General features: G+C 44.4%; 1 protein-coding gene across 2 annotated transcripts in view; it reads right to left on the bottom strand.

Moving 5' to 3' along the window:
- The window catches only part of nectin1b (nectin cell adhesion molecule 1b), a 157,372-nt gene that overhangs the window by 29,505 nt on the left and 100,462 nt on the right, over positions 1-27,405 (bottom strand). The window contains exons 6-7 of one of the 2 annotated variants that reach the window (XM_086124813.1): positions 5,513-5,660; positions 2,317-2,383 (exon numbers count right to left, since the gene is read on the bottom strand). In XM_086124813.1, the coding sequence (XP_085980939.1) occupies positions 2,317-2,383; positions 5,513-5,660 (215 nt within the window). The remainder of the gene's footprint in view (positions 1-2,316; positions 2,384-5,512; positions 5,661-27,405) is intronic. The other variant, XM_086124814.1, reaches the window with a different exon arrangement.

Raw genomic sequence — 27,405 nt, 5'->3', positions numbered from 1 at the left:
TAATTGCTATTTTTATGAGTAGCAAAGGAAGCACACCTGCCCACTTCAGGTGCAGTTTTTGGGGGCGGGGGGTTCGGAATCAAATCTGGAAGCAGTTTATTTGTCAGGGTAATGTTGTAAAATTATTTGTAAAATGTGCACATAACTTGGATTATGTTGATTGCTTGAACTATTACTATAGGCAATTAAAAACATTTTGGGGTGGCATCAATTATCTCAATCAATACGGTGGATCATGCGATCGGACTGTGGTTTGTGTGCACGCCTACACCAGGTGTGAACATCTCCTTAAAAGCACTTTTGCATGATTCAGCATCATTTTTTTTTTTTTTTTTTTTTTTTTAAAATCTTCAACATCCTCTTTCCCGCTCAAGTCAAATATTCCTTCAGTCCCAGTGGTGGAAATCTGTTGACGACGTCCAGCGTCGACAGGGTTTCCCCGTGCCCCCGCGCGGAAGTTAGCAGAGACGGACGGCGGTGCCAAAGTGATTGATCCCGGTCGACGTTTGCGACTGTGTCATTGTCAGGAATGCGAGTGAGCAAATTCATTTCGCAAAGTGGGGGTGCACCGCCGATGCCGCGCGAACAATTGCGGACGCATTTTCAGGCAGCGGGTCATAAATCACGTCGGGTTGGGGGGGGGGGGGGGGGAGAGCAAGAGCGATGAACACATTCTTCCCAGACTATCGCTTTTGACAAACGCCCGTCTGTTTTGATAATCATTAGCCGCTCGGGCTGCTAAACGGCTGTGTGATTTATTAGCCTTGACCGATGGCGAGTCCCGCCGTGTGCCGCTTGGCCGGGGGGGCAAACACAATCAGCCGTGGTGGTATCGGCGTCGAGGGTTTTGCAGATCCTTCTGCATCGCGTCGTTATAAAAATCAGCAGTGGGCTCAAGATGATTCGAAGCGCTGACCTATATTAACAACCGACATTGTAATATTTGTTCCAGAAACGCTATAAATGTATTCCCAACAGTCGGTTCTCTTCATTTTGTAGCATTTCTCTTGGCTGCCCCCGAGTGTGCGGTAGGGTTGTAATCAACTGGGATTTTTCATTATAGATACTTTTTATTTCGTTGTGGCTTTTTTTAAAGTTCATTTAGTTTTAATTTAATTATAGAGCGCGTTTATAAATTTTTTTGGAAAATGCTTCCTTTTAGTTTAGTTTTTATTAGTTTTAGTGTGAGTTGTATTTATTTATTTATTTAGTTTTAATCAATGGAGTATTTGTCAACTGCAAGATTTAAAAAAGAAAAATGCTTACTAAGCATTGTGTGATCGTGTGTTCCTCAAAACATTTCCGCGATTTTATTGAGGCCCCGTTGAAATCTTGCTCGCGGTTTTAACACTGCAAACTCCCCGTTGAATACATTTGATAACCCGCATCTCCGGTGAGTATCATTTATTCGTTTTCTTTTCTTTTTTTTTTTTGGTCGTGTCATTAGATGAATATTGATTCTGAAGCGCTCCAGATAATGTACTCGACACAGCTGCGCGATGTTATATTGCAGTCCCGACACCCTCCATAATTGCGCCGTGATTGCGACGCAATTAATCCGTGGATTATGCCCCCCCGCTGAATGCATGGCCCGCCACTGATAAAAACGAAAACCTCCAAACGTTGACTCGATTAAACATCTGAACACATTTCATCTTTAAAGACACCGAACAAAGTGGACACTTGAAGCTCCAAGTCCACATTTAGACGACGGCGCATGCACACTCAAACACCACGGACACAACTTTTGACATGCATGGGCGACGACAATCGTGCACGGCGACTGGTTGTGGGGCGGATTGGCGAAGAGGGGTGTGGGGGGGGGGGGGGTGTTTAGAGGGGGTTTCAGAACGGCAGACAAAAGGAGAGGAGGTTGCACTACTCTTAACAAATGACTTTATCGGAGAGATTGGGCTCATGAGAAGATAACAGCAGCCAAATCCTCTATCAGATCACGCATGATTTGCCTCTGATTAGCAATTTGATTTGATATGTTTGCCAGCAGTCAGCCCGAGCTCACCTAATCAGATAAACTCGGGGCTTGATAGTCCCTCTTAAGGCTTTTAATGAAGTCTGATTTATCGGAGTTTATCAAACGAGACACATTTATTTGAGCAAAGTTTGACATCAAACGTGCGGTGCCGCATTTTTATTCCTTTTTTTTCCTCACTCGGCGGCCCAATTTTTTTTTTTTCACAGCGGCGTGCTCAAGTATGTCACTTGCAGGCCGCCGTTGGAGGCGGGCAAGAGAATAGAGGATCCGGGGGGGCAGGGCTCGGCGGGGGACAGACTGGGGTCAGGTGCCTCTACTTTCCTTGTGGCGGACTCTGGCTTCTCTGCAGCCTGTGTCACGCAACTGTCAGTTACAGCCGCAACGGCGATGCTGAGGGTGGCGAGAGTGGGAGGGAGACAGACAGACAGGCACATAGCAGTTACTCGCACGTCACAGTGAGAGAGAAAGACAGATTAGCAGAGGGTGGGGAGCGGGAGACGGTTGTGGTGGTGGTGGGGCGGGGGGGTGTCAAGAGGCTACTGCACTTGCTTTAAACTCAGTGTTCCTCAAACTTGTTTTGAGCCAAGGCACACATTCGCTGCAGATGTCTTCATTGGTCAACTGGAATCCAACCACTTACTTGTACAGAATATTGGTTAAGTACATTTGTTTCATGTGTAGGCATGCCCGGCTTGTTTGTGAAATTCAGTTTTGGCAAACCTCTAAAATGACATTCTGAATCTTGTAGATGGCAATGTTGCATCGCTTTGGATTTGAGATCAGCACCGCTTTTGAGAAGAAGATAAAGAATAGGAGGAAAATCTCACCTGATTATGTAGATGACACTCGTCAACAGTACATTTTAATCGGAGATGGCTTTTTGTGTACAATGGATTTTGACGCAGGTTTCAAAAAACGTCCTCACCCCCCCCCCCCCTTTAACGCAGTAGATTTTTGAGATATTTCCATATTTTCTTTTTAAGTTTGACCTATAAAAGTAGGGGTGCAAATTGACAACATTTTCACTATTCTGATTCCATTTTCGATTCTATATCAATCCTCTTGGACACTTTGGGGGGGGGGGACTAAAAAAAGTAGATTAGCATTCACTTTTTTTTTTATTGTCTTACACTTTTAAAAGTTAACAAGACCTCACAAACCCAACTGTGTGGTTCTAAGAGGGCCAGATCCTAAGACTCTTTGATGGGATGCCATGGGGTCCCCCAGAAAAAAAAAGATTTGTTTCACACACACACACACACACACACACACACACACACACACACACACACACACACACACACACACACACACACACACACACACACACACACACACACACACACACACACACACACATTCGTTCTCTGAAAAAACACCTATTGGCATGGGGCCCTTTCGAAAACACCCAAACATGCCACAAGATGCCGCCAATGCCTTATCTAACTAGGAAAGTAGTAGTACAGCCCTTGGGATTAGAGAAGGCGGTTGAAGTGATACAGACTTTGTATGTTTGTGAGAAACTCTCATGGCTAAGCATCTTGTTCGAGATGAGCAAGTTGTGCAAAAAGTCCTTAAAAGTTGGACAGTTGGGCATTCCAAAAGTTTGCCGCAAGTCAGATGAAGTTCACCCGTAAAGGTTATGCTACATTTTAGGCTCATCTTGAAAATTCTCCCGGTAGCCGAATAGTCTCCATGCACTCGTTTTGTTAATATTCCCAGAGGGGGCGACCCCTGTGCGGAACCGTGACATTTTGTACCAGAATTGCTCTTTGCATCTTGCTCTTTTTTTTTTTTTTTTCTCGAGAGCGTGGCGGTAACCTCGGCAACCGAGCAACGCGCAATCTGCCAAGACCAGGTGTCTGCGACGGGCAATTAGCGGGGTGCGACGTGAGCGCTCACGTTTTGGACCGCGTGGCTTTTTGCAGTTCACCCCGCAAAAAAAAACAACCTGATGTCTTTCTTTTTGCCTCCCCCTTACCGCCTCCATGTTCGCAAACACATTTAGAATTATTTCAGCTGGGTAGCGTGTGTCCTCTCAGCTGCATCGCTGTTACCTCGGCGTCGCAGCAGCTGGCCAACCTCGAGGAGTTTATGAACCCCCGCTTTGTCAAGAGGCAGATTAGCTGATAAACTTTAAAAGCAAGCTGGCCGTCTTAAAAGTCTTCTGCCGGAACACTAACAATAAATAGCAAATCGATCCACTCGTTGCCTTTTTAAAGACCTGTTTGCATTGGGAAACAATTTTCCACAACATTAGCTAGATATTTGTCAAGGCGGCATTTTGAATGCAAGGGCTTAACGAAGTCGCGCCGACAACTTTTTGACCTCGCCTGCTACAGTGGCCATTTTTTTTTTTAAGTATGCAAGCGAGTCAATATTAACAAAGAAGAGAAAATAATAGAAAAGAAGAAGATAGCCCTTCAATGTACTACATAGCCGTTGTTCTCACGAAGCAGAGACCTATCTGCTGGTGAGTATTATTGTATGCCGTTTGTACGTGTGCTTTGAGGTGGCAGGTGATCACTACCGCGAACATGCTCATTTCTATTAGCACACGGCGCTGCACAATTATGGCGCAAATGATAATCAGGACTATTTTGTCCACTATAAGCATTGAAAAAATGATGTCATATCAATTCACCTCAGAAATGTTTTTTTTTTTTTATATTATGCACAACTCTCATTTATTGTGCAATGATCTAATTGTAACATGTATTTGTTACATATTTTGATTCATTTTTATGCTTTAGAAAACATTTATGTCTTAATTTTGAGGGGGGTGGGGGGGTTTGGAACGGATTAGGGCATTTACATGGAAAACGCGTCTCTACTTAAACAATTTTCTAGTTAAGACATTTTTTTCCAGAACCAATTAATTTCATAAGTAGAGGTACCACTGTAATACTCATAACACATAGACACACAAATCAGTCCCCCCCCCCCCCATCTCCATTTTCCTGAGCGACTTGGGACCGGTCGGCGGACTACCGGATAACCACGATCGACTAGTTGGGCACCGGTGTTCTAATGACAGTATAAATAGTAATAAGTGGAAACAAGGGTTAATTTTACCTCCTGCTATCGTCGCTGACCTACAGCCGATAAATAAACGAAGGCACATTATTTGTCGTCAATAAATTAGATTTTTTTTTTTTTTAATTCAATGAAAGTGGAAAATTTGCCAGGAAACACCCGATACCAGCACCCTCGAAAACATGGCCGCGAGGAATATCTCATTCATTTCCGTTCCACAAAATCCGCTCGTAATATTATACAGCCACTGAGAGGTGGTCCTACCATTTTGTCTGCCATCAGACTGACTAACAGCACGATTCTCAGGATGAATGGGAGGGAGGCGGCGCCCTCTTTGCACCGTTAACTCTGAGCGAATGGTGTTTTTGTGCCTTTCAAAGCCCCTCGTCTCTCTGGGGAGACGACACGAGTTCACATCTAATCTCCCCCCTGACGTCCCCTGGCCGACAACACTCTTTTGGTCAAAAGGCTCTTGGTACTCACAGGTCATTATCTGTCTCCGTGCGGGTCTTCTGCTGGCGCCGGTGGACCATGACCACGGTGACGGCCACGCCGATGATGAGGCCGATGGCCACGATGCCTCCGAGGATCCCGATAACACCGCCCGGGGGGCCCCGCGCCATCGGTTTCTCTACACAAAGCGGGAAAGAAGGATAACGGTGTCAGCGGGCGGACGAGAGAGAGAAACCCGTTGCGGATCCATCGCCGATGACGGGATGGCGCAGGAAAACGGCGACATGCGGCGGGATTCATTCCGCAGCGGACGACACCCACTCGCAGTGTTTATCTGCATATCGACGATGTAGTCATCAACAAAAGTGAGCCGTGCAGTTGAAAAAGTGGCACATGTTGTTGCCCATTGTATCGCTAGCGCAGTTTGGATCCTGGCCAATGTCAGGCAAGGATAAATGAAAACGTTGCACCAGGAAAGAGTAGCCATCAATTAAAAACTGAACCCCAAAATTGGCAACAGTTACGAAACAAGGTAGTTTTTTTTCTGCATAGAAAATCTATGAGGCTGCCTCGGGCTCTAACATCACAGAACGCTTTACTGTAAAACTTACAAAAATTGATTCATGTCCCCCCCCCTGCCCCCCCCCCCATCATTGTGTTTTTACTTTTTTAGTACGCCAAGTTAAAGTACTTTTGTGATATCTCATTTAACAACAGAGGGTTTTTATGGTTTTTTTGTGTGTGTTATATATACTTGCAAGAATTACAGACATTAAAAAATAAAAATAAAATGCATGTTAAAAAAAAAGCGGGGCATATTCACACTTGATGCTACCAGATTTGAGCCTGGGGGGGAAAAAAACCCCCCTGCATGAATCGCAGTAGTGACCGTTTGGAACAAAGACAACAAGAATTCGTGTTCACGGGAACTCCTGAACCGTCACGCGCTGTTGATAAAAATGACAATTTACAGCTGTGAGTGAAACGGTCATGGCCATGTGTGTGTTTTTTTTTTTGTATCGGTGAGGATTCTTGATGCGCCGCAACCCCGGTGACGTCTTCGACCGCATGTCGAAGCGGTCCTCCGTGTTAAGAGTGCTCACCGGGGACCAATCAAAGGCTTGAGGGCAGCGCATTCCGGCCGGCTCCACTCTGAAGGGGAGAGCCGCCCTGGTGATGACTCCATTATTACGTGGCACCCCCTCCCCGCAGTGACAAGACAAGGCCTCGCTCGCCTGCTACCTTGATTCACTGCCCATAATAGCGGATCGTCAAAGGACCGTGTCTTGTATGAGCACATGATAGCGTGATAACGAGCCCTTGGATACAACAATGGCTGCCTCGGAGGAGGCCGGCCGTTTCTTAACGTGCAATTTTCTCCCTTTTGAACCTATTCTGATCTTTTCACTGACCTGATTGCAAACCCGGTCGCGGTTTTCCCTCGTCACAAATGTTCGTGCTCGTTGTCCGATTCGGAAATTTTGCAGTGGGTCTGTGGGGATGGGCGGAGCCTTAGGTAACGTCATCACTCTGAAACAATCATTAAATATTGTGCTGTCGATCAAATTAACATGAGAGTCAAGAGTGAGAGAGCAAAAGGGAAGAAGCGCTTTGAGAAGTGATAGCAAACGGCAGCAGAGGCTAATGTTTGCTGTTCCTTGCCATAATCCGCCATACCAAATTTGCATGAAATTTGGGAAGTGCGTCATTTTATCACTAATATGCTTTAGCATTTGGGCTTCTCTTCTTCTTGTTAAAAAAAGAAAAAAAAGAAAAAAGCCTCACCTGGCTTGCATGTACTCCATAGCTACGTCAGTTGGGAATCGGGTGCAATGAACCATTTCACCTTTTTCCACTGTGGCTGTATTCGTCTGAGATAAACTACAGATTTTATCTTATATTTATGGTGCCGGGTTTAATAGCTGGCAGATTTGAGTAAAGAGAAACAAGTCTTCACATTTTACAAAAGCCAAAGCAAAAAACAACCACCGGGCACGCAGGCTAAATATTGTTTTTGCTCTGCTGAAATCCAATCATCTGACAAGTTACTTTAAGCGGCAATGTAGCGAGATGAGATAAGATGTCATTCAAGTGTTTTGAATCGCAATTTGTGGCTGATCTTTTTTTTTTATAACCCCTGCTTTTTTAAATGTATTTGTTTAGTTTTTTTAACACTCTACAAGTACAACACAAAACAAAGATGACATTGGAACCCACCCCCTCCCCAAAATCGTCTGACTTTTGCTGAATTTCTTCTCAGTTGTAATATTAAATACTAAAGGACAAGGCACTGTAAAACTGTCAAATCGTCTATTTGTAATTCACATCTTAATGGTTGAGAGCGTTAAGGGACCAACAAAATCATTTTATTCATTATACATTTTTTAAATTACTGATCCAATTCATCCCAATTTTATTCTCCCCAATATCGGCATTGGCGTCCCAAAAAAAAATCGGTATTGTTGTGCCTGAGCTTAAACAATTAGCGTGCGTCATATGCTGGTTTTTCTGCGATCGACGGCAAGGATCGCTCCCCTGACTGTAAACGGCTTAATGTGACATACGATAAATTCAAGTGAAATCAAACCGGCTTCCTCATAGCCTAACACTTCTATTTTTGTGACGCTCCCCTCCCCCCCCCCATCCGCCAAAAAATATGGTCATCTCTGAAGCGTGTGATCTCGCTGGAGCATGGCAACAGCTCAGCCACAGCCGCTGCTGTGCAATGCGCGAGCCAGTGGGCTGGATTTCATGGGCCCTAATGCAAATGCCAGACACAATAGTCTGCTGTGTAACCAACACACAGGCGCACAGACTGAATCAGAATGACATTTTTTTCCCCCCCCTGTTGCGTAGCCCGCCAGCAGCTGGCATGGATGATTTTAAGAGCTCGCGCCGCATAAAGGGTGTGGAGCGACGGCGCTTCACAGGTGCCAGCAAAAATTGAACTCCTCATTTTGTGTACACGAGCCGCAGCCGACATCACAAATCCTCACACCGATTGCTTCCCCCGATGCGGCTGCAGGCTCTTGATGAAAGGGCTCGATTTTGTGGTTCATTATGTTTTGTTTGTCGGTTTGCCTTCTGAACAACAGAGGCGCAACACCTTTGGCTTCTCGTTCAATGAGGCGGACGTGAGCTGGCGTGACTGGAGCGAGTCACGCGGTTGTTTCTCTGCTGCAGTCGACATGTTTTCAAGGACAACGTTTTCACGCAGAGACACGCTGCCGGAACAAAAACAGACACTATATATGTAAATATCGGGCTCTGGAAATAATTATGAACCGCTCAAAAAAACAAGCCCTGGACCTTGTTTGGTATTTTGAGCGCCGTCTGCATTTTAACGCGCATTATGACAATATTTGTACAGAGGTGCCTTGATGTGTGAGTGACTTCACTGCACTGTGTGGTGGCAATTTTGATGGCACTCCAAATTGAAGTTTACAGTCAAACAAAAACACAGAACAAAAAGACTTTATATTTATAACCACCACAAAGTTTGGCCTTATAAAAGTCCGCTAGGCTTCATGCTAACAATGAGAATAGCGTTATTATTTTTGCAGCTCCCTGGAAGGTGGCAGCAACCTTCAACCTGCTGCACGAGCACTCGGCGGCTGTTATTCACGGCTGCACTTGATGTATGAGCAATTGTTGCTCTTCACGGCACGTAAACATCCGTGGCTTCCCGAGCCCCTGCTCGTTTCCTGTCAGCTCCGCCGGCCCCCCCCCCCGAGCGCCATGATGGATATGTCACGGAGCGTCACGCTTCCCACGCAAACCCTCGGATGCAGCTTTCCCGCCGGCGGCCAGTGTTCGAGCCCTGCGGACCGTTGTCGCCGCCTCTTCGCCACTGGACCGCAAGGGCCCCGCCCGGCAGGGGTTGTATGTCAACTGAGCATGGCGAATATTCAGGGATTATTCTTATGCGGATTGCGAGCAAGAGCCCTATTGATTTTTGAATGACGATTGACACAAGATGGCTAAGATCAAGTGGTCTGTAACAGCGACGATACGTCCGGCTAGCCATCCATCCTTTTACCATCTCAAAATGATTTTTCAGTTGTTTGTGCATAAATAGTTATGTTTCGGAAGTGGTTGCCCAACCAATCGTCAAGTCAAATTAAACTATTAAGTAAATCCCTCGAAGGAGAATCCTGAAATCGGCCACGATAGCACTTGTCCACACAAATGTTAGCCGCCAAGTTAGCTACCTATCGGTTTTAGTTATACTCCGAGAGTTCGGTTCGGGATTTTGTATCACGCGGTCGCACCGATCGCACTTCCCGGCACAAATGTCAACAGCTAGGTTAGCTCCCTAAATGGGTTGCTGTAGAAATTGAAAAGGGAAAAAAAATGGGTAGTTCAGTTTCAGGTTTAGTACGATTTGGGGGCTGCACGATGAGACTGCCGCAATATAATTTACCCCTGCAAATGTCAACCGCTAAATTTGTTGCCGGAAAAGGAAGCATGACTTCCTTCTTACGAAGTTGCCGATGAACAAAGACTTTGAGGATGAAATAAAATGTCAAATTTAATGACCACGTGTAATTTTCAAATGAGGGCATGACCACTTTCGAGGAAGCGCACTGCTGGTTTTTCAGCCAGCACTGACACACCCGTTTCGCCGCTGCTTTTTATGCGCGTAAGCAGGAGGAGGCGGTTTCCAATCCTGACCCGCTGAAAATTGATGAGTACACCCCCTTGTGCCGTCACTGCCAGCGGACATTTATTTTGAATAACTCCACGCAAACAGCCATTCAAGCCATTTTTTTTTTCTGGTGGCGGGCTGTTGTGTTAGCCATGCTCCCCACTGAACGACTTAGTCACACATTCCAAATGGAGCAGGTGAGAAGTCAAAGGGTGGAAAAGCCACCTGGAGTATTAAAGAGAAAAAAAAAACAACAACACTGAGGTCAGCGCTGACTTAAAAGCGGTTGCTCACTGGTGTCCAAAGCTGTGATATAAAAATGGCAAACGCTTGGAGCCGGTGTTATGTATGTATCTCACGGCAACTATAAAATTCCACTACTCGGGGTGCAACTGGAGTCATGACTTCATACAAGCGGGTGCTCGCGGCTGCCCTCAACCACTATTCTTAAATATTCAAGTAGGTGGCGCGTATTTACAGTACAGCGGTACCTTGAGATAGTTTTTCAGATAGGAGCTGTCGTTTGGCATATTCGCTGCCTTGACTTGCGAGCAAAATTTGTAGATATGCAGTATTTGGTGGCAGTGAACGCAACCCATTTCGCAATAAGCAGGAGTTTGTCAAAACCCGAAGAATACCTCAAATAAGAGGCTTCAAGTTGTTTAATGCTACTCCCGGTTGAACTTTACTGTCAAATTCAACAGAGTATGACATGTTTGTTTAAAACAAACACGTAGCTTAGCCCGCTTAGCTTAATGCCGGCAAACAATGCAAAACACAATGGACAGGCTAACGGATAGCGTCGCTGTAATAAGATTTAAAGCAACAGAACATTTAAATTGATAATAACAAATCTCAAAGGCATGTCTCCTTTTTCATCAGCAAAGAATGCCTTATATTACCAACCGAGGAGCTGTAACTGGGTACCTGTATCTCCTGTATTTCACTGCCCCTGGGTGGCACGGACCAGAAGGAGCAGGACAATGTCCATTGAATTCAATCGCAAAGCGCAATATTACAAAGCCCCTTTTTTTTCTTTTTCTTTTCAGTGTTACCCTCTGAGTGGGTGCTGGCTTTTAGGCTAACCCACGACACTACAACTGGAAAATATTGGAGCAGGTGGAGTGTCTCGACACCACATACAACATTTGACCATTTACCACACCACCGGAGCCAAATGAAAAAATTTGTTCATGCTATTTCCACTGTGGTGTCAACGTGGTGCAACATTGGCATGGAAGTGGACAGCTTGCAAGTCTGGGCATGTGAAAAGGGGCAACCGCGGTTACCCGCATTTCGCTCCACTCTGAAAACACCCCAGCGGCTGCTCTTTTCGCATGTCAGCAGTCCCAGTTCAGGTATTTAGTGGCCTTTGTCACCTCATTCGCCGATGACGTGGACCTTATGTGTGTGTAAAAGAGCAAGCTGTTTGCAATTAATCTACAAAATACCCCCCCCCCCCCCACCCTCCTCACACACACACACACATGCATAGATACATATACACACACAAAGGGATTTTACATGCTGGGTAAATGCTGCAGGGCCGTCCAATAAAAGACCAAAATGTAGCTTAATGGAGTTCATAAATCTATATTTCACGCTGCCAACTGCGACGACCCTAACACCCCTCACTTTCCCTGCTGGAGTTCGGAAGTAACCTCGTTAAAGTTTCCAGTGCCCTCCCCTCTGGGAAATGGAGGCTGCTGATGTCACCTTCTTCTTGTACTTTTTTTTTTTTCTTCCTCCACACAGCATCCTCCGGAGAGCATCACTCACACTACCACCTTGGCCCGAAATGGACAACGGAGGTGTTTGCTGTTCCACACTAGCCCACAGATGGCAGCACTTGATTTGGCCCAAATTGCCAACACAGGGCGGAGGGAGAATGCACTCAACACTTCACTCTCTATATTCAAGTTGAAGTGCAGATACGTACATAAAAAAATGCTCTGGTAATAGTAGAAGTACTGATTCGATGAGTTTGCTGAAGTAACAAAGGGCAGAGTCTAAAATATACTTCAGTACAAAACATAACGTCTTTGTTTTAAAAAATAAAAAATAAAAAATAACACGCCTATATCGGGGTGAAATGCATCATAACCTTTAAAGTTTAACTTTATTAACCCCTCTCGAAAGTTTGGAATGCACATGCCTAACCGTTTAATTGGCTCAGTACGATTTGCGGTGAACAGTAAAATTCACAACAGGGGAAAATTATCAAGGAAGTCGACGTTCATGCCTTTGTGTGACACTTCCAGTCCGTCTTTATCTTTATTGCTAACCACACCCAAAAGCCGCATCGTGTTCCCTTAAATGAACGTGAATCGCTTATCTGTTTTCAAATAGAAGGAGCAAAAGTAAAGTTGGCGAGTCAAGCACAAACACTCGAATCTGAAAAAGTAAATTCTAATTTGTTACTTCCCACATATGACGGGCGACCTGCTGAGCCCTAATAAGGACCACCTGACAAGATGTTGGCGCGAGCGCTTCCTGTGTTCGTGTTGTTCTCTCAGCCGCCACCGCTACCGCACGGCTGAATAAACACCCGCTGAGCTCTCTGTACAGCCCCCTGCGCAGTTAACAATTGGCGGCTCAACAGTACATCAAGAAAATGCGCGCAACTAATCAGCCTGCAAGAGTAATTGCGGTGGGAATAAAGAGCCGACGTGTCGGGGCGGCCGGCGATCGCAGAGATGCGATGAACGGACTCGGGTGTCAAGGAGGAGTTTTTTTTTTTTTTTTATTCCAAGTATTCAGCATTCAGGAGCACTGATGTCTTGCGGAGCATTCAGCGGCAAACCACTCATTGTAATTTATTTTGGGTGCAATTGAACTTTTAGCCGCTTGGCCCAGCATACATTTGAGTTTAACAATCAAACTTCAAAAGAAGAAAGTGTGAAGTATTCACTGAATGTGAAATGCTCTCCCATCCTGCTTTTTACGCCCACAGAACGCAACGGCTGTAGGTTCTTTTTATCACGTACAGTAGCAGTCAAAAGGTTTTGGAAAAACCTTCAAGTTCATATTGTTTCAAATATATTAAGAGGTCAAGGAAGTCAAGCGATTAACACTTGATAATGCATAACTGTGAAGTGAAAGTCATTCCAGTTCATACTGCTACTGGTTACTCTAAAATGGTTCAATGATTTGTTGTTTACGATGATACTAATGCAGCGTGTTATACCGGAGACAAATTCCTTGTGTGTTCTACATACTTGGCCAATAAAGATGATTCTGATTCTGATTCTGATTCTGATTAAGTGTCATCCGCATCAGAAAGTTGACTGAGAAAAAACATTGAAGAATCCAAATTATAAAACATATTCTGCTCTGTGTTTTCAAAATAATTCCCTCAATATTTCTTCATTCATCTATAATTTAGGAGATTTTTATAAAAGGAAAAACCTACTTAATTATGGGGTGTTTCCAAACACTAACCGGTACTGTACATTTTTGGGCATGTTTAGTGATATGTTTTGAGATGATAAATGATTTTAATCCACACCAAGCATGCAACTAATCCCTCTCACCATGGCCTTACCTCCTAGCACAAGAATTTTCGCCTGTTTTATTGTGACTTCTTTTCTCCTTTTTTTTCTCTTTTTAAAAACACGACAACAACATTATGACACTTATGGCAAGACCGTCAAGATAGAATTGTGCACCCCAAGGGACCCCCGTTTGAGGTATGTTACACCAAGTCATAAGGTCCAAGTAGCAATCAAGACTTTTTTTTTTTTTTTAACAACACTGGAACAGTCCGCACCAATAGGGGGAGCCTTCGAGCAAAAGGGCCAATTCGTCCTTCGCAAGCAACAGCCTCACCCTTGCGCCGCCCCCAAATTGAACCTGGCCTATAAAAAGTGTGTCAATGTTATGTTATCTTCCTGCTGCTCTAATTCAATACACGAGGCTCCCGTTACAGTCACCAGCGAACAAGAGCTTGCATCATCACTAATCTACAAACCAGCTTCCGTGGCTCCATCAAATGAGCTCCCCCCCCCCCCCCCCCCCCCCCGTCTTCCCCTTTCATGTCTCGGCCTTCATGTTCGGAATGTTAATGCAAGCATCCCTTTGCTCTTCCTCTCTCTCTCTCTCTCTCTCTCTCTCACACACACACACACACACACGTTCCCTCTGAATGTGTCAGCAGAAAGTCTCCATGCTCAGGTCACAGCTAATTTTCTCCGGCCGGTTAAAAGCCGACAGACCAGCTTGTTCATGTTTCGCACAGACACTTTTCAATTGTCGGCTTTTGAGGGTGGCGGGGTGGGGTAGGGTGGAGGGAGGAGGGGGGGCTTATGGAAGACCCCCAACTCCACCCCCCCCCCGCTAAGCTGCCGTGTCACCACACACTGGAGTGTATTCATACAAGCTTGGGAACATTTGTTTACAGTTTCGGAAGCACAGTTCAGTAATTCTGGCGCTTGACGCATCAGGGCGTGGATTATTCCTTTCGCTGAGGCTTGCATTTCTGTGTAAGCCAAGCCTTTTTGCATGCTCTCACTCAAGTATGGTCTTTGGTCTGCTCGGGTCTCCACCGGTCATGAGTCCTGTAATATTTATCAGACGGCGGTCATGCGAAGGGTAACAATTCAGCGACTCGGTCAGCTAAGTTATGATTGTCAAACGAAGATTTCGCACCATCGTCATAATTCCTTCAGTCTTTTTTTTTTTTTTTTTTTTTTTTAACGTGAGACACCAAAGTGCTATTTTGACTTCACCTGATGATTAACCCAATTAAAAGTGGCCCATTGGCAGCGACTAAACAACGCAGCTCACCCATTGCGGCTTAATGACGCATCGGTGACAATATCGCAAACGCAATTAGCAGCGAGTGTCAATCATACGTGCAACATTCAACACGGGCTGTGTTGTTTTAATGGCCTATTCCACCGCACTCAGTCTGATGCAATAAAAATGGAAATTGTACAACACACTACAGTTCGTGAGCAAGGTTCTGCAGCAATTAAATTAATGGGAAGAACCCTTTGCATCCGAATGAGCATCTGGTGGGAATTTTAGCGAGTCCTGAGAGTAAATACAAATTTTTGGGGGAGGGCGTGGGGGGGGTGTCATTGTTTTAATTTGGATGATGATCTGCATAAATGTGAATTGTGGTGATGATCTGATTAATTATCCACATTTTGTTGAGAATCTCTATGAAAATGCATGTTTAGGTGGGCATCTGGATCAAGGGGTTACGCTTGGTAAGGATCTGCATAGAGGTCCGAATTTTAGCGAGGATCTGGGCAAAGATCCCGATTTTGTGGTGTGGATCTTGATCAAGTTGGAAATTTTGGATGTGTGCATTTGGGTGAGGATCTGAATTAAAATATAGATTTGATGGAGATGGAATTGGATAAGGATCTTGCTTTTGATGAGCATGTGGATAAAACTAAATACTTTGGTGGGGGTCCTTAAGGTGCAAATTCTAGAAAACATTTGATCTCATCTTCATTGTGACAGTGTTGTCTTTCCTCAAAACGGACTTTGTAGAAATTTCCATCAATAATTCAAATAATACATGCGCGCCTGCCTGCCCTCACAGAAAAAACTCATTTGTGTCAGTAAAATTGTGAACGGTCCCGACATGAAGGTGACATTACGACGCTATTTTTCAAAACAACGAAGCCACCAATCAGCGTCATGATCCTAGCTCACACTTAATTACAAATGGAGAAAATATCAACATCAGTCATTAACGATTTGGCAGTCTCCTTCATGGATACTCCTTATTCACATTCTTTACACCTTGACATCAATCACTCAAGAATACATTAATATGAATTATAATTAGGCCGCACAGAGCGTTATCATAATTGGATTTTGGACTGCCAGGGGGGAAAAAAAATATGACACCAATAAAATCTTTTTTGTTTCAGCTGAGGAAACAAATTCATTGACATTAAACGTGCTGTCAATATGACAGATCAGATATAAAGACACGAGGCGACCTACTAAAACGAAACGCAATCAAAGCCATGATGTTTTGACATGACTTTTTAACGTGATAATATTCTGTCACCTAAGACAAAGACGAAAAAAGGGTTCTGCGCTCGCTGGCGCTTGATTAGGTATGCCTGTGCAAGCTAATAACAGGCACTCAAACAACAACAATAATAATCAGTTGTGAAGGCTGTATATGAATTATGTAGCAAGTGACCGGTGAGTCACTCATTTGTACCAAGTGTCTCACGACTAGCATTAAAATAAAATTCGGGTGAAGCTAGCTAGCTCACTAATTGATTTTACATCGACCTCATGAGTGTTGAGGTCAAGGAACGTGTTCCTGGATGTTTTTATATATACCGGTACATTTTTTTTTAATGTATAATCCGTTGTATTGCTGGATTAATATTCAAGTGTTATTTGTTTTCACTTTTCAATCAATCTATTTATTCGATAAATTTTTTTTTAACCACCTATAATTATTTTTTGAATTTTATTTCTACATCAGGATGTTTTGGTCATTCAATTTAAAGTTGTAATGACGTTGAATTAATTAATTTGCTTAGTTTTCTTTTCGTGCATTTTTTTTCAATAGTGAACATTTTTCTTTCGCTTTTAGCTTTTCATTTCAGCTGCCTATGGAATCTAATCAAATTAAATTTCTGACATTTTATTTTAAGATTAAGATGCAACTTTTATTGGATGTTTCACAGTAAAAATATGCATTAGCAATGCATCCGTTTGATTTGAGAATGCACCTTTTCCTGCAATGACTTTCGTCTGGCTTCCGATTGGCTCAAGCAGCCTCACAAGGATTTATACGTCCCCCTCATGGTGCTTCGCATGCGCTTGCCAGCCTCGATATCTGCATTGCCACGTGAATAGAAATACAGTTTTTGTCAACAGCCCTTGAAGAAGGCCAAAGAAGAAAAATGATGCTAGCGGGGGCACCAAAATGTAGCTTTTATGACAACTTTCATCCAGACTTCAACACGTAAAAACAAACAATAAAGCAACTGTAAGGCAGTTTGAACAGGCCAGGTGCTGCTTGACTGGAAGGTAAAACTCCTTGACGTAGCGCGAAAACACACTCGGCTGTGATTTATGGGACGACGGTAAGCTTAAAAAAAAAAAGAAAAAAGCACTCATGCTCAACAAACTTGAAAAAAAGACGTATCAGGCATATCGGACAAGGCGTAAACTTTTGAGCGAAGTAAGATGACATGATAAAAGGCTACATGGTTGATCAAGTTAGGTGTTTTTTTTTTCTTTGACAACAGTTTTCGCTAATGTGTCATCAGAGCGCACAAGTGTAGCAGAATCCATAAAGCGACCAACAGTACAATAACATCCGATCCAAATGGCTGCTTTCATGTAATGACTCACAACAGAAACAAATAGATGATGACATACCGCAACAAAGCAAACACAACAGACCATTTACAAGTGCTTAGATGAAGCAGGAAGCGCCATTGTCGCAAACAGCTGTTAGCGCCACAACAAACATTCATTTTTACATGGAACGAGACGTTTGAAGCGACAAACGTCAATTCATATCGAACGTGTCTGACATGTTTAAATGAGCTCAAATATGTTAGAGCTCCTCAGACATGGTGCTGATCGGCTAACAAAGCAGCACGTAGCTGCTAGCCTTGAAGATGATGCGGTTTTGGCAAGGAACCGAAATAGAGTGTGACAACGCACAACAAATCAGACACAAAAGAACAAGTTTAGCTGACAATCTGTTCTATGATATTCACTAAAGATGAAGTTTTATCAAACATGTCACTAGATCTAGTAATACAATCTCCTGAATTCTCAACTCAAAAGTGGTCATGCTTTATCAGAATACTAATAAAATGAACGCATCTGAATTTAAACTTTTTACCGTTGGAATTTAGTGAGGGTGAGTATAAAGTTACATATTTGGGGGGGGGGGGGGGGGGGAAGGATAAAGATGAATAGTTTGGTGGGGATCTGATGAGGACTGTTATGAAGCACCGAGCTAGCTTTGTTAGCCTAGCTGGCTGCACTTTCAAGCATAATGTGTTGGAACTTGTCCTGCACTGTATTGTGATTGGCCAACCTGCGTTTCATGGTTGAGGCTTCACGACAGGCACATTTTTTTTTCTTCACTTTTGGACACCACTGAGTTGATTGCTAATATGGCACCTTGGCCAGAGCCAAAAAGCTGCACTAAAAGTCGAGTGGCAAGGCTACAAACCTCTTTGAGGCTAATGTACCCCGAAATTTATTTTTTCTCGCCCCCCACCGCTCACCCCCCGTTAGGGTGTGAGAGCAGCTCCAAGAGACGCTTTGCTCGTAAAGTGTGTGGCTGTGGTGTTTGCAATGGCAGCGCTCCGCAAGCTCTCCGGCGCCATTGCGACGGCGCTCATGTCACGCTAATAAAAACACATGCATATGCGTACATTCATCTTAGCAGAAAATGGAGCGGATGAAGGACTGGGGTTTTTTTTTTCCTGTCTTCAGACAGCTGCTGATTTCTTTCTTTTGGACCCGTGAAAAACATGAAGCCACAAAGGACAATTTGAAAGTTATTACAGTCACGCTGATGAATGAATCACCTTTTTTGGGGGGTCTCCACATGCCTGAAAACTCAATAGTTTTGCGATGTGTGCATTTTGTGTCAGGCTTTCTCAAACTTCATGGGTTCAGGGGATAATTATTTCCAAGGGCCCCTCATTATTCTAACACACATAAAATAACCACCCTGCATAATTCGAAATGCCAAAGGAATAAAAAAGCTGTCTATTTTTGTATAAAAAAATTAAAAGAATTCAAGTAATTTGTTTCTCAAGGGGAAAAAAAAGTTGTACCCGTCATCTTTACAAGAAAAAAAGATGCATATTATTTGGATTTTTTTTTTTAACCCTGCAGTTTTCAGGATGTACATATTGGGTTATTTTTAGCCCAACAGTTACCAGCCAGTGACAAGCCGAAGGCCAAGCCAGATCGACATTATTTACGAGCAAAGTACTTTACAGACCATATTGAGTTTGAGGTTCCAGCATAAATATGTGGCATTGTGTCGGAATGTGCGTATATGATGCATATCCAAGAGGGGCTGGGGGAGGGGTTCGTGGTGGTTGGTGGTGGGTGGGGGGAGGGTGACCTAAACACAAACCAGATCTGCCCTGTGATATGCATCCAAATTGCTTTTTAAGTTGAAAGGAGGTAGCGACACAGATCTGCCGAAGACCACATAACACGTAACAGGGGTGACTATTGTGATTCTGCATGCATACCAGCCGGCCTACCGCCCAGCTGAGCATGACTACCCCCCCCCCCCCACCCCCCTCCCCACACCCCCTTGTTGGTAGACATTCAAAGGCGCTGCATCGAGCCACTCAAGCTGCCGACTTCCAGTGCTAAATACCTCCGGAGAATCTCAAGACTCAACTGCGGTCGCGCGGAAAACGATCTGCGGTGGGAAAACTGCGAGGGGAGAAAGCACATTGAGGGAGGGGGGGGGGGGGCTTGTTGGTGTAGCGTACTGTTCTGGTGGGAGGGGTTTGTAAAACTTTGCCAAGAAAAATCAAGTGGTCCAAGTCTTTGGGAATATAAAATATGAGCAGTGCAGCATCACTGTAAAAATACTGAGTTGGCTTTGCAGTTTATTCCTTGCAAGGTAGAGGAGAAATTGTTCATAGCAAATGCAACGTAGTATACCGAGGTCTCCTGACAAACACAGTAACGGTTCCTTTCCCCCTAAAACTAAACATCCTTGTGACGACAGACATACCATTTTTCTTTTAAAAATCTGGCTAAAGCAGCTGGCTAAAGTAAAGCCTCTCCCGTCACGAAAGCAGTCTCAGCTGGGCTACTGTAACGCACTTTACTGAGGAGTCAGCCAGTCTCAAGCGTCTCCAGTTGCTTCCAAAACGCTGCTGCTTGCCTCCTAACTGGAGCTCATAGGAGGGAGCACGGAACTCCAATTGCGGCCTTTCCCTTCGCTGGCTCCCCGTACATTTTAGACTTCATTTTAAGATTCTTTTACATGTCCTTAAATCTTCAAACGGACGTCGGAAAACAACTTAAACTTGGGGAACCCCCCCCCCCCCCTGTGAGCCGCATGCTGCTTCACCGAGACACCGATGTCGACTGGTCTATAGCTTGCACGGACAGCTAGCGAGATCCCTGCAAATGAGGACGCTGTGTCTATAGGTAAGCAAGCCATCAGGATTAGTTTCATCGTGGCTCTCGTGTTATTCTTCGCATGCTTTCATTTCATATTCACGGAATGGGGCCGGCCGGTTTCTCCCATCGAGACTAAATCCATTTGAAGTGCTTGCAAATGTATGAAAATGCGTCCAAGCGATACGGCGGCAGGAGAGGCTGCTGTATACATCATGAATATCCTTTTGTTGCGTGATAAAGAGAAATGCAGATACAGTCCACACAAGCCATTATCATCTCCGACTGTGCTGGAGAGACATAAAATCAAAATGGAATTTGTCTTCACTTGGCTCCGTTTACTACTTTGAGAAATCACTCAGTTGTGGTTAAACAAAAAAAAAAAAGTCCAAGGAGGAAAATTAAGGGCAAAAAACATGCCCTGTAAAATATCCTTCATTATTCTTCGGCAGCCTTGGAATAACACACTCGGACAAAGAAGCCAAAGCAAACACACGCCAACCTTGACTCCACTTCCACTCGTCCACCAAAAATGAGATCCAAGGCCGGAATGATTGTTCCCTTCCAATTTGATTTCCACCGTGTTTACTACAGTATCAGCGCGGCTGCCAGCTGCCAATCGCTACGTCGATAGGTTAGACCTTACAATCGTGAAGCTTTTATGATCGAACATGGCAGATAACCCCCCAAGTAGTCGACATCTTGATACCGTCCCCCCCCTTATCCGCTCGTCGTGTTTACTTGAGGTAGTGAAAGCTCGCGTTCTGGAAGTTTGCCCCATTCCAAAATGGTCTCGTTTTGGCAGGCAAAACGATAACACTGGTTGCTCGGTTGACTATTTGAAACACGAGAGCAGCTGGGGAGATGACTCACACACACACACACACACGCACACAATGGTCGCTTATGCTGAAGTGCCAGTAATGAACCCGACCTTTGGTCCAATTGCGTCTCCCCACTAAAAATCTTAAGGTTGACTCAGCCAACGAAATACAGTCACATCAGAATGAAAAACAGTTCACTCAGAGTGCTACTAATCTATTTCGATGTAGCCTGTTGCTGTTCTGCTGCCTGTAATGATTCATTTAAAATAGTGCAAACTCATGCAAAAAAAAATGTTAATATCCTAAGAGAGGGCACAAAGAGCAATGGATAAGACAAAAACATTAGTGGAACGGTGTTCCTATGTGTTTACAGTCAACAAATTGCTTTTTCCACCCAAACTAACAAACTGAACCGGTCATCTCACAAGACATCTCCATAATCATCTACAATGTTGTACATTTCAGAATGAACCTGAGCCGTAGCTTAATGTAGGCGTGAAATGCAGGATGCGAGAGGCTTGAGACATTGGATCATATCATTTCTCATATCCCCATCAAAAATGAGGCTAAACTTGAAATAAGTCCTATTTTCTCACTTCCTTTCAAATTTACAGTGTGCCCTTAACTAGTGGCCAAAAATGGAATTACACTACTCCAAAAAAAATAAAGAACTGGGAAAAAAAAAAAAAAGCTAAATGGCAGGACCACGAACCCGGAACCTGTGATGGAGAGGGCAGTACTGCACCGTAAATAAAATACATTTTAAAAATTGACAATTACCAGTGTGGATTTGCATTTCATGGACGGCATGGATTTTTCCGCCGAAAGTGATTTCCCTTATTTTTGCATTAACGAGCATCTTTAACTGATCCTTTGAGCATCTGCTTTGGTATACTGGATGGCCACTCGGAATTCTCCTCAAAATGACTCGATCGTAAGCTCCAGTGCAAGCGAACAAAAGAACCGCTTGGCAATGAGTGACTGTGCAGACGTCCACATGGGAATACTTTGGAGGACGGTTTAGCGACGTGTCTACAAAGTGCTTCTATGATTCCTGCGGCATGATTAGCCGTCAGGAGCCATCCTCCAACTCATCATGAGTGACGGCGGCCCATGTTTAATCATTAGCAGCTCATGTAGTGCATGTGTGAGGATGACTAACAGACCTCTTGATGTCTTGCATGTAGGCTTCACTTTATTGAGCTTTTCCACACAACCGACTCTTCATAAAGGGGATGGGGGAGGGGGGGGGGGGTGAAAGAGTTTTTTTTTTACGGTTTTCCACACCAAAAACATTTTTTAAACACTCTGGCCTGCACACGTCTGCTAAATGACCAACCCGCAGTCTAACCTGCCTCTGCGTCGATTTACACATGCGGTCTCGATGGTAGAGCCGAATGAGTGAGATACCAAAAAGTGAGCTCAATTGAAAATGCTACCTGTCGTGCATGTCATGTCGCCAGGCCGACAGCGCCATCCCCCCTCCCCAAGTGGAACCACTCAACCTAAAACAGGCATTACATACAGTGTATCAAATTGACCCGCTCAGTGCGGCAATGAGAGGCAGCAATGCACCTCGAAACATCACAACTAGCAATTTGCGGCAATTTGTAAACCAATCAAAATTTCACAGCTTGTGCCCAAACAGGTGGGAGACTATCTGCGATCCTGATAGCTCCTGATTCATTAACTCGTCTGAAGTGTAAAATAGAACGTCTGATATTGCGCCTCGTCGTGCGAGGGTGACAATTGCGACGTGCTGCCAAATAAGCCGTACTTAAAGAAACTTCGACAGTGGCTTTCGGGTAAATAGAATAAAATATGATTTCGCAAATTGCCTTGAAAGTATCGCATCATGATAGTCTTTGGAATGCTTGCACTTGTACAGATCACGGGGCGGCGGATGAAAAGAAATAAATACTTGTAAGGAGGCCATATTTTTTTGGTGATGCGAAATTTTCGGTCCAGCTTTAACTTTCGATGCCGACAGTAAATGACACAGTACATACGCAACATAGTGAGCGAAGTTACCGGCCGAACATGATTTATTCATGATGCCCTTCAGTGGTAAATCACATTTCTTTGACGCCATGATTTTCTTTGTCACGACAACTTGAAATAAAAAGACAGACACCTTTCTCGCGTGTCAAAACATGTCATCTTTGAGTTTCTATTTGAACTAGGCGATGTACAGAGGGAGAGAGAGAGCTCGACTGAAACGGGAACCAATGTTAACACCAATAATGCACAGCGAGCAACAACATATATCGATATCTATCTACAGTATATTTACAGACATAGCATCTTAATGGGCATATGGGAAGGTGGAGAACGTTGCAATTCACACAGAATAACGGTCTGTCAACGTTGCATGCCCGTTACTCTCTGCCCGCATCGACCGAAGAGTGTTTCCTGTTTCATGAAAAAGATATTGCGCAATCGGAAAGACAACAGCTGATTATTACTATTTTCAAAAGGCCGAGTATGGGCAGATATAATCGGCCGCGCCCTACAAAAAATAATTCTATGGCCAAATTCATGCGCTGTTATACCCTGAGGACTCGTGCCGTTTTGATCCAATTACCCTTTTGAAATGTCCCAACTTCCTTGAATAAAGACCATTAAAATCTAACCTGTGCGCACTGGTTAAGCAAGTGTGTTTTAATTAATGTTTGAAGGGGGGGGGCAGGACACAAGGGGAGGAGGAGGAGGAAAGAGATCGTAGGCTGGGTTTAATTTAGAGACGTCAGAATGAAAAATGGTCTTGTTTTGGTGTCTTCATTTCTGTCGCTTCTTCTTTATCTCCGGTGGAGTCGGGGTGGGGGGGCAGCTTGCGGGCTATCGCCAAATGACCCGCGCAGCCCATTTATTCCTCACTCCGATTGTACCTCGGGAAAGAGGAGGTCGGCTCAAGCAGGGATTCGAAAACCAAAAGCAGGCAGTGGATTTACACTGTGCCTGAGATTGGACCGTGAATTCTTTTGATTTTACCTTCATTGAAAAAGAGTGGACTTTGAAAGCTTCCTTGACGACCAAAACAAAACAAACAAAAAAAAACCCCACTCGCATTTTGTTTATAGACCTCCCCCCTCTGCCATTTTTCAGTTATCAGCAGTGGTTGGTTTCACAATTTATATTTTGCACTACATTGAACAGCAAAACTAAGAATCAAACGCTGAGACAACCGTCAAAAGAAAGTAGCAAAGGAAGAAGAACCACACGGCGCAGACGAAAAAAAAAAATAGCTTTGCCGGGCTCACGTCACCAAGCGCGGGTGGTCAGAGGTCGAGAGAAGCTCTGTGCCACGAAGACAGAAGCGACTAGCTAAGCAACAGCTTTGTCCGGTTACTCGTGCGCTTGAACGCATTGGAGGAGTCGCTCTTGAGTCAGTCATCATCGACTGCGTGCGTGGTGACTAAGCTACATTTCTGACAAGCGTCGTACTTGCAAAAAAGAGACAGTCTGCGTTTGAGAGGAGCTAAAGATTTCATGACTAGCAGTCCGAAGAGGACGGCAGACCGAAGCAAATGAACCGAGATGGGAAAGAACACACACACCCCCCGCCCCCCACCACCAACTTCCTCCACACCCCACAAAGAAATCACACCAAGTGAACTCACAACTAACGAACAGGCCCTGCCTCCCACCACACTCGTGTGACAAAAAAAGAGAGTTAATGTGCTGTTAAAAACGATGCGGGGACTGAAAATGAGAAATATGCCCCTTGTAATCCATTTTTTAAAATTGCAGCCAGTTGTTCAGCTCATGAATATAAAAGACATCTTCTCCCACCGCGTAATTACACCAGGGCTTGGCCAGCACAGCTAACTGTGCTTCTTTCACTTTGTGCCTCGTGAGAAACATTTGTATAATCAAATCCTCACGTTGTTCGTTTCTTGAGTGTGTGTGGGTGTGTGTGTGTATGTGTGTGTAGCATTTTCAAGAGCATCAGAACGGTCGCCACGGAGATGAGCCTGTCAACGATGATGATGATCCCCAAGCTCCCCCTCGGAACAAACTCCTGCTCCCGACATCTGCTTTCATTTTGCTCGCGTTATATGACAAAGAGCAAAAAAAAAAAAATTCTAAACTGCGGTCACACCAGCCCCCCCCCCTCCTCTGGCCTCGGAATCGTGAACGCTTTGCCAGGCGGTCGGGCCCAGCGAGATTTCGAGGAGGGGGGGGGGGGGTGGAAACCCAATCCGGAGAGGCGCTGTTCGTGCTTCCCATAAAGAGCCGGGAGCGTGGCCAGCGAAGACTAAAAACAACAGACTCATTTTGGGGGTGGTTTGGAATCAAATAAGAGTGAGAGTGAAAGAGAGAGAGAAAATGTACAACAACGTTTTCATCTCAATAAAGATGGCAGCGCTCCCCAGATGGAAATGGGGAGCGCTGCCTTTTGTTTGAATCCCGCCAGTCGAAAAGAGCTCTTGATGTCCGATTTGGTCAATTTTCACAACCAAACTTCCCATTAACATCAATCCAAACCGAAATATTTCCAAATGGGCGCCATCGTACGACTTGCACGAGGCAAGTTTATGGAGCGCAATGGCGAATAATGCGCGACGAGGCAAAGAAAGAATGATGTAAAAACAAGATGAACTGAAAAGCATGATAGATGAAAAGATAAAACAAAACTGACAAAACAGATCATTGAGATAAAACCCCAAATAGAAGCAAGATTCCGACATGCATGGTCGCCAGACAGTCCATTGGGAAGCTAACAGAGCTAATCACGGGCTTTTGTTCACCGATATCCGGCAATGTCTGCTGCCAGTGTACTATAAAGCTAAAGGAGGAAAAAAAAAAAAGAATAGATTTGGGGTTTTCTAGTCTGAGGGAGTATTGGTTAAGCTGCATTCAGTCCTGTACATTGCGATGTGACTTCCTTGTAACTCTCTAACAAAATATTGTCCATAGGAAAACAAAATGCATAACGTGGGTGATCGTATCGTAACTCTACAGAGTAAAGAAAAAAAAAAATAGAAGACGGTCACTGTTATTTACAGGATGTCATTAAACACATCACGCGCAGCAGAAAAGGCCGCGCGATGAACAATAACGCCTGCCGCGACGAACTGCGGGCTCACACCTGTTCCACAAGCGACTACATGAAAACCGACACAAAAAACTATGTACAACAAAACTGAAAAGAAACAAAAAATACATGCAACACAGTGTGGCGGGAGCATTGGTGAGCCGCATTCAGTCTTGCACAACAAACAGGCACTTACCATTGACGTGTAAAAACTGTCACTCGACAAAACGTACATTTTAATAACGACACAAAAAGCGATGCGGGTTTGTCACAAATCGGGGAACTAATTGAGTACACCACACGGTAGAAAAGGAAAAACAAAGTGAAATATTCTCATAAAATTGATCATCGGTGCGATTAAATAACCTATATTTATCGCGCCGTTACACATACAAAACCCGAAACCCGAAAAATACGGTCAAGGGATACGTTAAGAAAGGTCACAAAAAGTGGCGCCGTCTCTTCGGTGTCCCAATATTTTAGAGGGCATCGGAAGTGGAAGGTAGCAATGTAGAGACACATGTGATCTATTAAGCGGGTTCAGATTTAAAGTTCCACCGGCGGGGCAGGCCCGAGTGCCATCCGTCCGGGATAATTGCATCCTGAGAAGAGATTGCTTTCAGGGATCACGTAATTGAGTGGCACGTGAGCCTAATCATTTCTTCCCCTTTCCGAGTTCCTCGAGGCCATCGGCGAGAAGTCGACACTTTATCTACAGACTCTCCGAAAGAGTCGCGGCACCCTTAATCAAAGTAAAGCGCAAGGCGACGCCGACGAATGGGAACCATTGACAACGCAGCCTCGTCTTTGGAGTCGCTTGGACGACGTTTCAATTTCAGCGCGCTTGACGTCGTCGTTCTGCGAAGAGGCGAGCTAATTGGTTTATTTGTCAGTCAGGCCGAAAGCAACTCATCTTAATTAACACGAGGAGCTACTCATGTCCCAAGTATCTCGATTTTGAAAAATATGTGTTGGAGGGGACTCAAGGTTGGAGTGAATTTTTCATGAAGCAGTGCAGTTCTTACTCATTGCTCCTTTTTCTCAAACATTGCAGACTCTGAATCAAAAGCCTGACTTTTTCATTATTATTATTTTTTAAACTGGCCTGACTGTACTATCAGGTTAATTTACTCCAACCGTGTCAAACTCAAGGCCCGGGGGACAGATCTGGCCCGCCGCATCATGTTATGTGGCCCGCAAAATCAAATCAAACATGTCAACTTCTACGATGATTGCTAACATCTGGACCAAAATTTCTCATATATAATAAATAGGCGAGATATTGGAAGCATTTTCTTGTAAC

Source organism: Hippocampus guttulatus, chromosome 12, assembly GCF_054856545.1.
Source record: "Hippocampus guttulatus isolate MCC_2025c chromosome 12, RoL_Hgut_1.0, whole genome shotgun sequence".
In the NCBI taxonomy this organism is placed as follows: domain Eukaryota; kingdom Metazoa; phylum Chordata; class Actinopteri; order Syngnathiformes; family Syngnathidae; genus Hippocampus; species Hippocampus guttulatus.
The sequence above is the reverse complement of the archived record's forward strand: the minus strand, read 5'-3'. Positions and strand labels throughout refer to the sequence as shown.